This window comes from Acromyrmex echinatior, chromosome 12 (genome assembly GCF_024713525.1).
Source record: "Acromyrmex echinatior isolate Ae372 chromosome 12, ASM2471352v2, whole genome shotgun sequence".
NCBI lineage: Eukaryota > Metazoa > Arthropoda > Insecta > Hymenoptera > Formicidae > Acromyrmex > Acromyrmex echinatior.
Genome location: NC_141863.1, coordinates 11,009,032 through 11,028,221, shown reverse-complemented (window position 1 = coordinate 11,028,221; position 19,190 = coordinate 11,009,032). Strand labels below are relative to the sequence as shown.

The 19,190-nt window shown below is 34.5% G+C and overlaps 2 protein-coding genes and 1 pseudogene across 2 annotated transcripts in view; 1 reads left to right on the top strand and 2 right to left on the bottom strand.

Annotated features, from left to right (window-relative positions):
- Nucleotides 1-2,084: 2,084 nt before the first annotated feature.
- On the bottom strand, nucleotides 2,085-5,204 carry LOC147907890 (uncharacterized; annotated as a pseudogene).
- A 550-nt stretch (nucleotides 5,205-5,754) lies between these two features.
- LOC147907889 (uncharacterized) lies at nucleotides 5,755-18,582 on the bottom strand. Its single transcript, XM_087412065.1, has 4 exons — nucleotides 18,262-18,582; nucleotides 6,916-7,053; nucleotides 6,668-6,783; nucleotides 5,755-5,908 (listed from the first exon to the last, which is right to left on the bottom strand). Exons 1-4 carry the CDS (start codon nucleotides 18,487-18,489, stop codon nucleotides 5,755-5,757), a joined length of 636 nt encoding a protein of 211 aa, XP_087268191.1. The 5' UTR covers nucleotides 18,490-18,582.
- Nucleotides 18,583-18,671: 89 nt separating this feature from the next.
- The window catches only part of LOC147907886 (uncharacterized), a 94,888-nt gene continuing 94,369 nt past the window's right edge, over nucleotides 18,672-19,190 (top strand). The window contains exon 1 of the mRNA XM_087411965.1: nucleotides 18,672-18,833. Within this exon, the coding sequence (XP_087268091.1) occupies nucleotides 18,672-18,833 (162 nt within the window). The remainder of the gene's footprint in view (nucleotides 18,834-19,190) is intronic.

Below are 19,190 nucleotides of genomic sequence, written 5' to 3'. Positions count from 1 at the left end.
ATTTTTCGATCGGATTATTACTTGTGATGAAAAATAGGTTCTTTACAACAATAGGAAAAGGTGTGCTCGGTGGCTTAATAGGAATGAGGCTTGTGCTCATAATCCAAGGTCATCACTTTATCCACGGAAAATTTTAATAACAGTTTGGTGGAATGTGACTGGAGTAATTCATTACTCATTCCTTTGAACTGGGGAGACAATTACAGCCGAAAAGTACTGTCAGTACATTGATGAAAAATTGAAAATTATACGCCCATCACTTGTTAATCGGCATGGCCCAATACTTCTCCACGACAACGCTCGGCCGCATACGTCGTACAAAACAATTGCGAAATTAAATGAATTAAAATATGAAATTTTGCAGCACCCAACTTATTCACCGGATCTTTCGCTAACCGACTTTTATTTTTTTAAATATTTAGAACAGTTTTTACGGGCTAAACAGTATGAAAATGAAAACAGAAAATGAAGACTGAAAAATTTCATATCAGAGTTTATTGATTTTAAAGATCAGAATTTCTTTAAGACAGGCATCTATGCATTAAAATCTCGTTGGGAAAAGTGTATTGAAACAAATGGAGCATATTTTGATTAAATAAACAGCTTTTGAAAAAAGATATGCAGTTTTATATATTCACTTAAAAATCCGACATTTCATACGCACCAATCTAATAATTTGGTTAGAGAAAATATAGTAGGGCGAGAAGGAGAGGAGGATACTAAGGAGAAGAAAGGTGAGAAAAGAGCCTACAGAATAAAGATGGTATAGAGAGATAGCAAATGAGAGAAATAGGCTAATAAGGATATAGAAGAACAGCAAGCGAAAGGAATCGACATAGAGAGAGTAGAGAAGGATAACCAAGAGAAAATTCGGTATTGGACAGAAAAGTAATAGATGGGGAAGTTTTTAGAAAAGAAGAGGAAGGAAAGACGAGGTAGCGCGGGGGAGAGTATAGAAGAGCAAGATGAAGGAAGAGAAAGATGATGGGAGAGGAAAGGGAAGATAGAAGAATAAAATTTTTAAGAGGAGTAATAAATTAGTGAGGTTGCCAGTGGGGAAGGGAATGAGAAAGGAACTGAAAGATCTTGTGAGAGAGTTGGGGAAGGAATTAAGGACAGAGATGAGGGAAGGGATGAAGGTAGTATGTGTGGAAATAAAAAAAGCGACAGGAAACCTGAAGATGTTGAAAAAAGAAGTGGAAAGAATCAAGCAAGAGTGGAGGGATAAGAAAGAAAAATGGAGTAAGGAAAAAGAAGAATTTAAAGGAAGGATTGAGAAAATAGAATGGGATTTGGAGAGGGTGAAGATAGGGAGAATGGAGGAGAAGGAAAGGGAAGAGAGAAGGATAAGGATAAAAGAGAGGCGAATAAGAAGAGAGAAGAGGAGGAATGGAAGGAAAAGGTTAGACAATTAGAAAGAAGATGGCAGAGGAAAGAGAGAGGGGGATAGAAGAAAGAATATCATAATAAAGGAGTTTAGAGGAGGGGAAAGAGGATTTAAAGGAAAGAATAGAGGGAATGTGAAAAGATTTGGGAATAATAGTTAGGGTGGAGAAAATAGAAAAAATAGAGTTGGGTAGAAGAGAAAGAGGGAACATGTGGATATTAAGAATAGGGAATGAGGAGATAAAAAGGGATATTATGGGGAACAAAGAGAAGTTGAAAGGTAGGGAGGTGTAGAGTAGAAGGGAATTTGACGATTAATGGAAGGAAAGAAAGATAAAGTGGAAGATAAGACAGATAGCGCTGAGAGAGGAGATACAGAGAAATAGAATAAGAGAGAGGGAATGGGAAATATGGATAGAGGGCATATAGTGGAAATAGGAGGAAGAGAAGGAGGATCTAAGGGATGATAGAAGAAGGAGCTGAAGAGAAGTAAGAGAGAGAGAGAGTAATAAAAGAAGGAGAAAAAGAAAAGGTGAAAAATCGAGAAGAGAGGACGCAAAAGCAGGGGGAATAAGAGGAGGGAGAGAAGAGGTGAGGAAGGGACAAGAGGGAGGAGAGAAAAGAGAAGGGAGAGGGGAAATGAAAGAGGAGTGGGAGGGAGAAAGAGATCTGAAAAGTCTTTTGGAATGTGGTGGGAGTGGGAAATAAAGACAGAGAATTTTGAGAAACATTAGAGAGTTAGAAGGTGATGGAAACATAGATGGAAGGGAAAAACTGTGGAAATTGCCAAAAGGATAGTGGAAAGTGCAGGAAGCAAGAAAGAGAAACAAAAAAAGAAGAGCGATGGGAGGAATGATAGTGGGCGTTAAAAAGGAATTAGCAGAGCAAAGAGAGAGAGAAAGTATGAAAGAGAAAAGAATTATAAAAGGAAGAATTAAAGGATTACGCGTAGTTGGGTTCGAGAAAATTACGTGATATTTAAGAATTTTTTGCAGGTTTTATGAATATTTATTGAAATTAATAAAACGATATCTTAAAGTGCATGTTTTAATATACTTTTACAAATTTTTGTATTCAAAAATAATGAAAAATGACAGAGATCTCCCAGAACGCCTTTTTTTAGCATCAGTTACGGTGTACACAATATCTCCAGCCTCGCTTATCTGAAATATATTGTATATCTCTTATATATTGTAATATATATAATATATTGTACGAAAGGATTGGACGAAGGATTTGATTAAATATTGATTTTTAAACAAATGGCAACAATTTACAAAAAAATCACTTTCTCACGGTAAACGAATTTTGTTTTTTTGCAAAAATAAAGTTTTGACCGAAATGAAAATTTCTTCGTCCAATCCCTAGCTGTTGTGATAACAAATAAGCATGTAAAATTTGAAATCGATTGGTAATAATTTTTGAGAGACTTTGTACTGCAACGGCATAAAAAAAAACACAGTTTCGAGATAATTGCGATTCAAGTCTATATTTTTTACAGTTAAAATAAATTTTCTTCAACTTACATAAAGTCTATCTATTCCAGGGCCATGAAAGGTCCCTTCTGCCTCTATTGCCACATCCAAGACATCAAGTTGATGCTGTCTGCGAGTCATCCTTTCCTCTCTAGTGGTCTCTTATGCACGCTGCTCACTAATCATCACTTGAGCCTTGTTTTGCTTTGCAATATATGAATGGGCATTTTGACCATAAGGCACGCCTAATGCTTAAAAAAATCTTCAAATAGGCTATATTACTCTCGTTAAAAATGCAGGCAGATGCAATTTCAACTGGGAGTCCACCGCCCGGAAGATTCTTCGAGCTGATTTTCCAAATCAGTCGATTGTAACTTTCGTTATTGTTCTGAGCGAATCCGCCTACGCATCTTTCAAGCAGTTCCTTTTTAGATAAATTCTTATAGATGGGCTTGATAGCTGTCAAAACATCTGGCAGAAGAGGCTTATACGTGTGCTCGAAAATCCCGTTCTCATTCCTTTTATCTTCAAGTAGCGTTGCATAATCTGCCACGAGTCACTTCCGGGAGGCATTTTTCGTGACGCGGAGCTTCGTTGGTAGAGTTGTAATGATCAAATATGACCCAAATCGCACTTTCCATTGCTTCGGTCGAATCAGTGTATCGACAAATCGCAAGTAATACACAGTTAATTTGTCGATCATTTTTCCGGTCAATTTTCTCTTGCCTCCGAGTCCTTTATTTTTCTTTTTGCACTCACGCAACCTACTGCCTATTTGCTTTTGTGCTCTATGCACTCCTTTTTTACAATGTCAATATCTGCGTAAGGCGATGATTTCAGGATATCACTGTAAGTTTTGGAGTCTCCAATATACGAGAGCAAGTCAATAAGTTTTTAGAAAAACATAGCAAAATAATACTTTTTTTGATCGATTCATTTTTATTTCTCAACATAGTTCATCTCCTTTCAGCTCGATACACTTGATCCAACGATTCTTCAACTTTTTCAAGCCGTCCGAATAATATGATTTGTCCAATCCTTCAAAATAAGCCTCTGTTTCGGCGATGAAACTGCTCTCTAGTAGTGAATCTCTTTCCTCCGAACCATTTCTCCAGGTTTGGAAACAGAAAATAGTCGCAGGGGGTTAAAGGCGAATATGTTGAATGGGGAAGCAATTCGTAGCAATTCGTAGGAATTTGTTGAATTTGGCTATCGGTGCCGGGCACGTATGAACCCGTGTATTGTCTTGATGGAAGAACACTTTCTTCTTCGCCAAATGAGGATGCTTTTTCTTTAAAATGTTGTTGAAATGGTCCAATAAGGCTGTTTAGTAATCGCCATTGATCGTTTGCTTCGACGGAAAGTAATCGATATGAATTATAATATATCGCGTGCATCTCAAAAAACTGCGACCATCATCTTTCCGGCCGACTTCACGGTCTTCGCCTTCTTCGGAGTTGGTTCACTCGGTGAAATCCATTGTTTTAACTGTTCCTTTGTTTCAAGTGTGAAGTAATGGATCCATGTTTCGTTCACAGTAATGAATCAACGCAGAAATTCATCTGGATTACGTTGGAACATCTCCAAATGTTGTTTTAAAATTGTCATACGGTCGTGCTTATGCGGTCACACGGTCCACACAGTGAGCAAATGCGACATCCATCTTGCCGATAGCTTTTTCATACCCAACTGTTCGTGCAAAATTGAAATCATTGTGCTATGTGATATGCCTGTGGCCTCAACAAGCTCTTTCACTCGTCGATCAGTCAAAATCGTGGACTTTATCGATGATTTCGGGCGTAGCAGCCTCAATTGGATGTCCCGAACGAGATGCATCACATGTGGATGTACGACCACGTTTAAATTCTTTCACCCAATTGTATACAGTCTCAAACGCTGCAGATGTGCTACAAACATTATCCAATTCGATTTTGATTTCTTTTGGCGTTAAACCTTTCATAAATGTTTGATCACTGCACGAAACTCGTTTTTTTCCATTTTGCAAAAAATATAAAGGTTGTTCGCTTTAATCGTCTGCAAAAATAAAATCAGCGATTAATTCTGCTCAAAATTTGATAGTAATCAGCTGAAAGATGCTACTTGTCAAAAAGCAATGTGACTGCGAGTGCCCTCTGACAGATTTTCTAAGAACTTATTGAGTTGCTCTCGTAGTTAACATATTTGACATCGTGCAGACCTTCGGAACGTTTAAACATTTAATGGCATCGATCTCCATTTTCCCTACTGAACCAGAGTGATTAACTGTGAACATGATGATTCATAGGTTTCCTTCCATTCTTCATACTCGGTTCCATTTAATTTCTTCTATCACGATTCACACATTTTGCAGTATGCACTTTTCACTATGACATCTAAAACCTTATTAGTATAATGTTCAATCAAGAAAGCAACTCCATATAGTGAAGTAAATCCACGTGTCTTCCATGTACCATCACCAGATATTGTTAAATGATTTTTATTCGGTCCATTAGTCTGTTCTAGTTTCTTGCTTCACAGCTAATTTTGCGAATAAATCGAATACATTTTTACAGTAATACGTATGTGTTGTAATATAATATCATGAGTACTGTGAAAGAAAAACGGCGGCATATCCATGAGACCGCAAAATTTTGCACAAGTTGCATGTAAAAATAAAATATCTATTTATTATTTTTCGTATGAATGATTCATAAATGAACTCGAAGGAATGTTTCGTTGCTTATCACACATGACCGCAATTTTGAAGCCTAAACCTTGCGTATCTGTTGGTGGAAATTTAATGTCACCATCACATACTTTGCATTTTACAAATTGCGAAAGAGCCGAAAAGACTGTAATAAAATTCAAAATTCCGTATTCGATCGAGTAATCAAGCGGCACCTCTTCGCCAAGCTTAATTTTCTTCCATGAAACTATTCTCATCTGTGCTGTGTTTTTGAATTGAAACTTTGCCTCCTTTTTTTTGGCCTTGACTTGTGTACATTGTTTGATAATGCTCACATGAAACTTTATGATGAGAAGCCATAATTATAAAAAAGCGGCAAAAGCTGTAATAAATACAGATGTTATGTCCAAACCCTTGAAAATTCGGTCAAAGAGATGAGGGAGAATGGAGAGGGTATGGAAGGACGGTTAGACTCAATCTCACAGGCATATGCGCGGAGGCGAACATCTGTGAGTCGTACGCACCATTTTAGTCCCGAAATGTGGGTCAACGTCCGAAGGGACGCTATGACATCTGTTCCGCTGGACAGTGCGAATGTCGGTCCTATTATTTGAGTTAAGGAATTTAATCCCTTTGATCCGGGATCTTGTACGATCGGGTATTCGAGAGAAATGAATGCGAGAGGTGATTTTAATAAGTGAAGGAAAATACCTTAGGTTACATTTATTAAAAATAGAAAAATATTACATAAACTTCTTCTATCCCTTTTTTTATTATACAAAAATATAATTAACACCTTATGGGTGTGTGTGTGTGTGTGTGTGTGTTATAAAGGACGGTGTAAAGTGCAGGATTTCCGGGGATATACACGGTGACTAATCTGTCTCCTTCGTCGGAGGGGGACGTAAAGAACCGGAACATTCGATCCCAGTCGATCGACTCGGGATTTAATCTAAATGGGAGGGGCAGGAGTTGATCCGAAGGAGGAAGAGGGAGTGGGAATTCTTCTTCGTGAGGAGGAGGGGCAAGGAATCGTTCCTCGAGAGGAGGAGGGGAATAACCGAGAATTTCTCGGATGGCGGGGTCGACAGGAAGAGAGATGAGATCTAAAAGGTTGTGTCTGTAATGATGAGTAAGAGACCTCGCTAAATTGTTCGTCGGTCGGTTGAGGCGGCGCGATTGTGAGTGGCCCAAGGGAACGGTTCCGCCTACTCCTCCGGACATAGGGAGTTCTTCCACGTTTTCGAATGGTACGCACTACAAACCGAAGGGTTAAAAATGACGTTCATGTATGTTCTTGGAAACGGACGCCAATGTATATAAGTATAGATATATGTGTGTTGCCATGCGGGGAAACGAGAGAATCGATTGGAAGGAGTAGCGACTTACTTTTAGTTGCCCAAGATATCGGATAGGTTCCGGTGGGTGACTCGTGGAAGGAGATCCGTCGTCTGCAGAGAGCGTCAGACAGACAGTTGCAGTGGTGTACGCCCAATGATTCGGTGCCGATTTGCCCAGAAGTTTGCACTGGTATGGAACAGCGAATTGGCGTGATTAGCGCAAGTTTTAGTAAGGAGTTCCCGCATTCGAAGACGTAAACCGATGCGAACTGAATTAGCTTGATCTTTTTACTGATCCTCTGCGCTTCTGCGGGACCTCTATTTATACCCCGAAAAAAGGGCGTTGTGCCCTTTGTCTAGGATGCAAAAGTTAGTTGTAATGTCACGCGAGATTTACGATTTTTATAATGTTTTATCGTTATTGATCTAGAGTACATCGTTAGAGTAGTTTCGAGAAGAAAAGAAAGTGATTTACGGTTTTCCTTAAAGAGCCAAGATTGCTCCGAGACGGATGACGAATTCTGTTATTCTCGCGGAAAATACGGCTAAGTAAACAGATGGTTACCATGCACAAATAGGGCTACCATTGTCGGTTGCGAGTCAGATAACGCTCCTGTTGGAAGTTATTCTATGCGTTTACGATTTTTTTAAGTGCGACGTGGCGCCTGTTTTCTAAGATGAAATTGTTAGTCAGTCTCGGATGACAAAGCCTAGATTTTTACTATTGCGAGACTTAGGTGCACTTATAATGTCTTTTGCAATCTCGTCTCTTTTCGGGCCTACATTAAGATTGTTATTCTTTCCGGGTTGATTGGCATTTACGAGTTTTCGCGGAGCCTGTCCGGTCCCTCTTTTCAATTCTGTCAGACCGTTATCAGAAGGCGCCGCTCGGGTCTCGCAGACGCCAACTATAGTCGCGACGTGGAGCCGAAGAAAAAAAAATCGTGGCGTCTGTAGGACATAACACAGAAAAAAGTTAATTTACTTTGATCGTAACGTACTTTCGATGTTGAACGTTCGAAAGCCTATACATAACTGCCTCAAAATTTTAATTTTCGAACAGAGGTTTCAAAAAATACTAATACTAATGTACTTGAAAGTATACGTGACCATGAATCTCGAGCGACACAATAGGACGCCTGCGGAGCTGTTGCTCTTGACTAGCACTCTCTAAATACCTACTGAATGAGTGCACCAACTTTTGAATGCACTGATTCTTTTAAAATTTTGAGGAAATATTATTAAGATTATATACTTTAAGAAAACAATAAAAAAAATTCGATTTTTTTCGAAAACCCTACCCAACTAGACGTAACCCTATAAGCATGGTAAGGAGAAGCTAAGAATAGTAGGGGTATATGTGAATGGGGATATGGAAGGGAAAGAGCTGTTAAGAAAATGGATGGAGGGAAGAGAGGAGGAAATAAGAACGAATGGGGGATTTTAACGTGAGGACAGGGGAGGAGGGAGAAAGATTAGGCTTAGAGGGGGGGAGATCAGGAAGGATTGAAAAGAAAGTCTGTGGACAAGAAAGTGAATAAGGAATGAAAGAGGCTGCTAAAGAGCATACTAAAGAGAGAAGATGGGCAATAGTAAATGAGGATATCACGATGGCGAGAGAGGGAATTGAACCTACATAGGGGGAACCGATTATTGACTACGTATTAGTGAACGACAAGATAAGGAAAGAAGTGGTGAGTTTGGAGATAGGAGATCAGGTAAACTCAGATCACTAGTGGTACGGATGAAAGACGGAAGAGGAGAAGTAGGAAAAATAAGGAACAGGGAAAGAAGGATGAATAGAGGAATATGGAACGAGGAAGGAAGAGAATTATTTAAAATAGAATAGGAAGAATAGAGGGGAAGAAGGAATAGAGAGGAAAGTTCAGGAAATACTGGAAGAACTAGGAACAAGAATGAGAGAGGCTATAGAAAAGGAGAAAGTAGAAGAGGAGAGAGGGGAAGAATAAAAGGATAGTGGGGTGAGAAATGTAGGACGAAGAAAGAAGAAGTTAAGAGGGGCTTAAGGGTATGGAGGAAAAATTTGAAATAAAGGGAGTATAGGAGGGAGAAGAGAGAATATAAAGAGGTATGTGAGAGAAAGAAACAGGAGGAAAATGAAAGATGGGAGAGAGAAACAGAAGAAGCAAGAATGAAGAGGCAGGTGTAGAGAGTGATTAACGGAGAAAGGAAGAGGTGGAAGGGATTTGAATAAGAATTTCGAAGTAAAAAAGTGAGAGGGATATTTTCGTGAACAAGATTGAATAGAAAACAAGATTGTGAAAAGAGGGGGGAGAGAGAGAGAGAGAGAGAGAGAGAGAGAGAGAGAGAGCGAGTGAAATAGATGTGGGTTAGGTTGAGTTAGAGTAAGTTAGTTTTTAAGTTAGTATAAGAGGTATATGTAAAATGAAGTGTAATCCTAAGAGAAAAAACAAATATATACATATATACATACATACATATAAACAAATAGAATAAATTGCTTTGTCATTATCATTTCCTACCTTAGTCAATAAATACTAGTATATAATTTCATTTCCATTCGATCCCTTTTTGTTAAATATTAATTATAAACAAATAGAGATAAATCGCTTTTTCAATATCATTTCCCATCTTAGTTAACTAATACCAGTATATAATTTCGTTCATCTAATTTCCTTTTGTTAAATATTAAATTATAAACAAATAACAATCGATATCGAATAAATTGCTTTGTCATTATCGTTTCCTAGTTTAGTTAACAAATACTAGTGTATAATTTCATTTCCGTGCAATCTCGTTTTGTTAAATTTTAAGTTATAAACAAATGGAGATCGAGATCGAATAAAGCGCTTTTTCATTATAATTTCCTAGTTTAGTTAGCAATTACCAATGTGTTTCATCATTACTGACTTTACCGATCCTGTTGTTTTGAAAAAACCGACCGAGACACTAACATAGTACAGATCGCAGCGCTCGCTGATCATGTATATCACTAGCGCTCTTTGTATAAAAAAGAAGGGCTCTTTGTATAAAAAACAAGGGCTTTTCTCTCCAGAGAAAAGAAGAGGAAGAAAGATGAACCAGTTTGGTGCAAAAGTTCAGTCAAAAAGAACAAGCCTTACGATAGTGTATTTCATTGGCCGCACTGGTGCGCATTGAGTGCGCATTAAACAAGAGCAGCGTGCGCATGTTTCGGTGCGCACGAAAACGATGCACGCTGTTTCATTGAGAAGCCTAATGCCAAGTTTTTGTATTTTAGTGTAAAAATTCGGCACGAACTCCTAGAAACAATACCAGTTTAGTTCAATATGGCTACGTGAGATGGCAATATGGATACGATTAGCGTTTAAACTGCTAGATTTACTTTCTTCATCATCTAGCAGAAATGAAGAGGAATTATTCCTAAAAGATAATCCATGAAAAATTCCGAAGACCAAATTTTATTATAGTAGAGCATAACCTTATGGATAAGATATTAAATATACATAATTAATACGGATAAGATAGTAAATACACATAATTTTCTATATTCCTGAATATTAAGTAAAATAATAGTATCTCAGTAAAAATTTTTCACGTATGAACATGCATAAATATATATAAACATATTTAATTATATATGAAATATGTCCGCGGACATATGAATATACACGCGTATACATTCGTATGCCATTCTTTCTTGTAAAATTATTAGTATAAGAAAAATATAAACAATAATGAGAAAACGATAATTAAAAAGATCATTTTCGTAATATTCTTTTAATTATTTCTTACGTTTTTTTATTATTATTATTATTTTTATCATACTAAACAATAATTTTACAAAAGAAAGAAAGATGTACGGACATATATAAACATATGAAATATGCGTATGTATTATATATTATATACGTATTAGATAATTATATGCGTTTATATATGTATGTATATTTATATAATCATTCATGAAAAATTTTTTCCAGGATATATCGTGTAATAGTGCTACCAATAGTTATGTTACTATTGCAGTTAGAAAGTCATTTTCGCGTTTCCAGAATAACAGCTTATAAAATAATAGACATGTATGCATCCTTTTGACATATAAATCCTTTTATAACAAATTACGCAATATTTTATGTCATCAAATGTAACGACAAATGCATTGTAAAACCGCATTAAGGTCGACACACGTTTAGCTGGGAATGCAAAAAACTCGCACTTTTGGCAACCTCGTGTAGTGCTGCTGCCACTGAACGAGTTTTTAGTTAAAAATGCTATAAAATAACGAGAATATCAAATTGAGAATATCAAACTCGAAACAACATTTAAGAAGTTTTAATCGTCGGTTGGACACCTTGGGTAATGCTAATGCCGACATATACTGTGACTTTCAAGCTTTATAACTCGAAAAGTACGAAAAAATATTTAATTATAGCATTTTGAAAAGTTCTTAAGATAAGGTATAAGAATATGTAATGAAAAAGGAGAATTTCTATTAAAAACATTCATGTTGATCTTGACCTTGACAATGCTATCCTAGGTCAAATAACTACTATCGTGGAATGCATCTTTTTAAACCTTACAACTTTTGTAAAAAATATTTTTTTCTAAAATGCATCGTTTATGAGATATTTGGGTGTTCTGACTTTTGGCACACCCTGTATATAATTATATATAAAATATGTCAATTTGATATATAATTTGATATTTAATAATTATGTGTTTTCGCGGGTTGTCCAGATCCATTCTTGGAATGCCAACGTTTCATGAATCTTGCAGTCCAATTCATTAGGACGAGGAGCAGCCTGATACTGAGCTGCGGTCCGTTTTGTTTATATTACGCTGCTTGTTGGAGTGGTGGGGGAGAAAGAAGAAAATTTTGGATGGAGGACGGAGAGGTGGGGGAAATTGGTCGGTCTTCAATAACTGGGAAAATGGTTTTCCATATTTTATTTATGTTGTAGCCATTATCTCTATTTAGATTGTTAGGGTGTTTTTGTATCTCTATGACTTGTCTATTTTCTTGAAAAGTATGATGTAATGTTGGCTATTGGGGTCGTTTTGTCAAACAGTATTTAATATTGTGCTGATAATGCTGACTGCGTGATGTGTTTTAGCCTGACATCACATTGGTGTTCTTTTAGGTTGACCACTCTCCTGATTTCTTTAATGTATACTTGTCCGCAGGAACAAGGTATTTTGTATAAAGCTTAGTTCGGATATTGTGTTTGTTTAATATGCGATTTGTTGTTCTTTCGATATATGAGAGAATGAATCTTTTCGTCTGGTTGTGTGTCAGAGACTGTTGTCTTGTTTGTCATGTTTATTTGTTTTAATTATGTCTTTTTTGTCGTGTCCATTTTTCTGTAAAATTAGTTTTAAGTGATTGTGTTCTGTCCGTAGATATTCTTTGTCAGAGATGGTGAAAGCTCTATGTACAAGTGAGTTGATTGCAGACAGTTTTTGTGCTGGGTGGTGGTGCAACTCGATAAATATCTATCTGTGTGTGATGATTTTCTGTACACTTGATGGCCTAAAGTACCGTCAGCTTTCTTAGAAACAAGAACATCTAGGAAAGGAAGTTTTCCATTTTCCTTTGTGTCTACAGTGAAGTGGATATTAGTTGATTGTTGAGGAAAATAAGGAATTTACGGAATTCGACTCTGTCGTGTCTTCATATTACGAATGTGTCGTCTACATAACGGAATCAAATTTCTGGTTTTTTGGGTGTTTCTTTTATGGCCTCTTTCTCAAAATATTCCATGAAGATATTGGCGATTACAGGAAAAATAGGAAAATCCATTGGCGATCCTAAAGTTTGTTCATAAAATTGGTTGTTATAGAAAAAGTAAGTGGTGCTCTATTATTGGAATGAGATCGGAGAAGATTTCATGTGAAGCTTTTATTATGTTTAATGTATCATTTATTGATGCTTGTGTGAAAAGCGATTCTACGTCGAAACTGACAAACAGATCTGTGTGACGTAGTCGGACTTTTTGCATCTTTTGTATAAAGTCCGTTGAATTGGTTATGTATGATTCGAATTTTCCAGTGAGGGGTTGTAGTATTTGTACTAGGAAGCGGGATAAATTGTATGTCGGGGAGTGTATGGCGCTGACAATTGGTCTGAGGGAGATGTTTGATTTGTGTACTTTTGGTAGTCTGTATAATCTTGGTGGGAGAGGATTTGTAGGTTTTAATATTGATTTGGTTTTACTGGAAATGTTGATCTTGGTGTTTTGTGCGATTGTATTAGTTGGATCTTTGTTAAGCTTTTTGTATACTTTGCCTGAGAGAAGGTTCTTAATTTTTTTCTTTTTGTCTGATGTGTTCATGACTACTTTCATGTTGCTTTTATCGGTTGGAAGCATGATGTCTGTGTCATTGTTCAGGTCTTGAGAGCCAATCGCTCTTGTCTAGTGATGTTTGGTGGAGGGAGTTTGACTTTGGAAAGGATATACAGATTACCTGGATATTATCTGCTTGTTCTGATGGCTAGATGGTAGACTCTATTTGACTGATAATCTCTTCCTTTGGAATCTTTCTAGGTGTCACTGCGAATTTAGAACCTTTGGCAAGGGCAGATATAGTGTCTTGAGACAGATCTCAAGAGTAATAGTGTCTTTGTTGGATAGGTTTTTGACTTTAAATAAAGAAGATTATGGATTTTTGTGAAGGACAAGATTTATGTATTTCTGTTTCTATCTTTTAGAGGAATGTGGGTCTTCATGACTTATTCGTATGTAATACGAACTCGGTTCTCTCGGTTATTGAAGATCGACCAATTTCCCCCACTTGTCCCCTCCCCCCCACCACTCCAACAAGTAACGTAATATAAACAGAACGGCCCGGAGAAACAGTTCAGTATTAGAGTGCTCGTCGCCCTGATGAAGTGAACTGCAAGATTCACGAAACGTTGGCATTCCAGGAATGGATCTGGACACGGAGGAAACCCGCGAAACGCATAATTCTTATATAGAAAGCACCCGTGGAAGCCTCAAGAATATAATTTTATATTGTTATATGTAATTTATATAGTTATATGTAACCATGTATGAAACTTTTTTTTGAATAAATAACATTTATTCCTATTCTGTCATCAGATAGTTATTATTGCAATAACAAGATGCATTTGCTAAAGATAGAATATTTTATTTCGACATTAAATTCTTCTGATAGATATAATTTCTAACTTTTGTTAACAAAAAAAACTTCTTCTCAAACATGAAATAATTAATTTATCATAAAAAGAATGTTTATGCCGTGTGTTTCATTTTAATCGCCTCAGGCAAATATCTTGAAAAATATGAAAGATACGAAAAAATGTTTCAGACAAAAGTTGTATGGTTTCGAGAGGGACATAAGATGGTGCCATTAATTTGATCATAAGTAATTGTATAAAGGTCATTTTTAACTTTTTAAATAGAACGCTTTGTTTTTTATTTTATTTTCTTATAGTTTATCTTAAGAGCTTTTCAAAACACTATAATTAAATATTTTTTCATTTCACTCAGCACCGTAGGAGTATATAAAAAGATAGGATAAATCTTAAGAAATCCTAAAGACCTTCACTCAGCACCGTAGGAGTATACAAAATACCTTGTTCCTACGGACAAGTATACATTAGAGAAATCAGGAGAATGGCCTGAAAGAACACCAATGTGATGTCAGGCTAAAACACGTCACGCAGTCAGCATTATCAGAACACAATATTAAATACTGTTTGACAAAACGACTCCAATAGCCAACATTACATCATACTTTTCAAGAAAATAGACAAGTCATAGAGATACAAAAACACCCTAACAATCTAAATAGAGATAATGGCTACAACATAAATAAAATATGGAAAACCATTTTCCCAGTTATTGAAGACCGACCAATTTCCCCCACCTCTCCATCCTGCATCCAAAATTTTCTTCTTTCTCCCCCACCACTTCAACAAGCAGCGTAATATAAACAAAACGGACCGCAGCTCAGTATCAGGCCGCTCCTCGTCCTAATGAATTGGACTACAAGATTCACGAAACGTTGGCATTCCAAAAATGGATCTGGACATCCCGCGAAAACACATAATTATTAAATATAAAATTATATATCAAATTGACATATTTTATATATAATTATATACAGGGTATGCCAAAAATCAGGACACCCAAATATCTCATAAACGATGCATTTTAGAAAAAAATATTTTTTACAAAAGTTGTAAGATTTAAAAAGATGCATTCCACGATAGTAGTTATTTGACCTAGGATAGCATTGTCAAGGTCAAGATCAACATGAATGTTTTTAATAGAAATTCTCCTTTTTCATTACATATTCTTATAGCTTACTTCAAGAGTTTTCCAAAACATTGTAATTAAATTCATTTTCATTAAGTACTTTGCGAGTTATAAGGCTTGAAAGTTACCATATTGCTGACATTAATATTATACAAGGTGTTCAACCAACAGCTAAAACTTCTTGAATGTTGTTCAGAACTGTTGGTCAGAGAATGTTGTTGACTGAAAATTTATTTTTATATAAAAATGAAAATAAGAGAAATAATCTTCAATGATCTTAGCAAATGTTAAGATCTTAACAAATGTTAAGATTTACTATTTATTAATTTTAACAAATGTTATTCAGGACATGAACAACATTCAAGAAGTTTTAGCCGTCGGTCGAACATCTTGTGTAATGCCGATAGTATTGTAACTTTCAAACCTGATAATTCGCAAAATACTTAGTGAAAATGAACTTAATTATAGTGTTTCAGAAAGCTCTCTTAAGTTAAATACTATCTATTATATTGAATGTGAGATAGAGTGTATATGGAGGAACTCTTAAGTTTTAAAATCTTAATCATCATTTTTTATTGAGTATTCTTGTGGCTTGTTTCTGATAATATTTGTTTTGGCAAATATTATCAAAGTTATGACTGAACAACAATCAAAAAGTTTTAGCGGTTGAACATTTTGGATAATACTAATGTCGTCTGTATTTGAATTTTGTTAATTCATGTCTCGCAAGATACTAATCAAAAGAAGTTTTATTGTAGTGTTTCGAAAAGACTTCAGTGTCAGCTACAAGAATATTAAATAAAAAGTGAAATTTTTTATTAAAAATTTTAAAGTTGACTTTGAGAGCTCCATATTTACGCCCAGGTCAAATTTGTATGGCTTTAATACACTTATTAAAACTCTACAGTTTTTGTACATACATGAAAACATTTTTCTCAAAAATGCTTTGTTATTTGAAATATTCGGCTGTGTCCAGACTTTTAATTTATCCTGTATAGTTTCCCAATATCTACGCGAAAAAGAACGTTTTATAACTCTATAAATAATTCAAATCGAGTGTGTATTATAATACGTATAAACGTCAAGTGCATTATATTTCAGAGTTCTGAAACTACGACTTGAAGATGATGTCGAACAATTTATAACACATCTTTTAATTGTAGGTGTAATTTTTGTTGTATGTTTATTTCTAGCCAATCATGCTGGACAAAAAATTATGGATCGCAATTGACTATGTATTCTCCACAGCGTAAGAGATAATATATACTATAAAAATCAACTTTTTATTATTTAGTAAGTTAGGTGCATTTTTTTTTAAATATAATTTTGAATACATAGATATAATGTCCGGTAGTACGTAGAATCATTGCACAAGTGCAAAAACTGATATTGTTTCTCTTGCAAAGAGGTAATAAAACTGTTAGTCTTAATTTAGGAATATTTACATTATCTTTATTTTTTGCTACGGTAAAAATCATTGTTTTATATTACTTATAACATATACTTATTTGACTCAAAATACAGATAAAATATATTTTATTCTAGCTAACAAAGTCATCGATTTCCTATTTTACTGTTGTGCATTCTATGCAACAATGATGTATGAAAATTTATCATTCGAAAATCATTTTTATTGTAACAGATATATTTAAAAATAAACTTATTCTCTCTTTTATGTTATTTTTTTGGATAATATTAGATACTAAGGATATATGTTTTTTTTAAAGTGCGTGTAATGTGCATTATCCATGACGTAAGTACTTAGAGAAGTAATTGTTTTGATTATGATCGACAATTGTAAAACAATTTTCACTTTTAAATAACGTTACTTTGAATAAAAAAAACTTTAAACATTAAGGATGGAGACTCGTATAACCGATACAAAAAAATCAAAAATTTTGTTTACTTTAATCAATAGTACATATAAAAAATAGTACATAAAAATATATTTCCAAAGTTACAGAATAAAATACAAAAAATATATTTCCAAAGTTACAGAATAAAATACGAAGTTTTAAGGAATTTTTCAATCTTTTTTTATGCGCAGGAATACGAAACTCTTCGCTCGATTCTATGGATTTTTTTCTATAGTTGAACTGGTGTACATTTTTGGAACTTAAAGTAAAATAGATATATGTTTGGCATTTTTCAAAAGCGAGAAAGAAAATTCTAATGCAATCTAATGCAGGAATAAAAAAACAGACCTTATGATAATATAATATTTACTTTTCAAAAACTTTAAACGCGTTTTTCTTAAAATGACTTTTTTAAAACTAACAAAAAAGATTATTCAGAAACTATTTGATCAATCAAATTATATCAGTGCAATACATGAAGTTTATTCATTCAACGATGAACTTATAAGATTACATTACTACATTAATTTGAACAATTTTTTATTGCAAAAATAAAATTTTTGAATCGAAATCGTAATTTTTTGATCAAATGCTGCCATTTTATCAAGTGCATTTTTTTATTGGTTTATCGACAAAAAAATTTAATAATGAAATGAGAATTATTTTATATTTTTGCTACAGACAAGTACAAAAAACTCCTGCCAATTCATAACTCCGAAGAGGCCGCGTCAACATTTACTTAAGGATCCTATAAAATCACTCATTTCTTAATAAAAAAATTTTTTATATATTTGAAAATATATAATAAAATATAAAAAATCTTTAAAACGATCCGTTACATTATATAAAAAGAAATTCCACGATATTACATTTTCATTCTTTACACGAGACTCCTCTTTTAAAACGAGTAGAATGTTATTCACGTAGGAACTTATGAAATAATACGTACCGTTCCTATTATGTCTACACTGATTTTACTACGTGTCCATTGCTCTGTTTAGAAAGTTGAATCATAAAATTTATGGCTATTTAAATAATCGATGTTTGCACTTTTTGTTGAAAATGCATTTTATTAAAAAAACATGCGATACTATAAGAGATATACATCGTGAAAACTAATGCATATAATAAAAATATTAATTTTTAAGGCAAATTACATTTTTGCAAGTGTAAAGTATTCTAAGATCTGTATCTTGCTTAATACTTTTTGACAATAATTCTAGATGATTTTACTAATACATAAGACCAAAGTAGATGATTTTACTAATACATAAGACCAAAGAATCGACGTACTTGTGAAGAAGAAAAGTATTGCGCGACTGTATTCGATGCAGTGAAGTGTACATGAACATAGCATGATAAGAAATGACAACTGCGTCTGCGCGCATTTCGAGTAAGAAGTTTCGAGCGCATTATTTTCTGTGGGAAGTAAACATCAGTTAAATTTCCAGTGTTAAATCGATTGATGGCACAACCACCTTGCTCCGTCCGAGTAAGAATATTATTCATTATCAAAAGCATTATTATGTTACGAGTGATTCGCTCTCGTATGTACCATTAAGATAATAAATAATTTAATATATATTAAATAATTTTAAGAATTAATTGTAGAGAGGGGAAGATTCTAAATTATTGCACTGACATTGCGAAAATGAGGGATATAAAAATCGTCTTCGACTTCTACATATGTTAGTCAAGCGCATATGATTGCTTGTACAGTAATGATTTGCATCGTGAATCGCCATTTTAATTACCATCGAATTCTTCTTCTCATGACTGGCTTATGGCCCTATCAACGATCCAAACTTGTTCAGTTTCAATCAATTTTATTTTCAGGCATTTTGATAAGTTTTGTTTTATCCCAGGTACATTTAAATCACTTTTTTAAGATATAGTGTTATACTTTTTTATGATATAATATTATATTAAAAATTTTAATTATGTTAAAATTTTATTTAAAAATTAGCCAACTTATCTCTATTAAAGAGATGCTGGAGTGGCCAAATTGCAGATCGATATAAATCTCTAAATTTATTGTGAACAGAATAAAAATCCTTTTACAGGATTAAAGTAGACGCAAATTTTTTTTTTTTGGTGATGCTGTAACAGACTTTATATTAAAATTGGAAAAAATGTTAAAAACTTACATTTTTTAACTCATAGAATCACTTGACATACATATTTCCTTAATACAAAAGTTTTATAGCTCGTATGGACCAAAC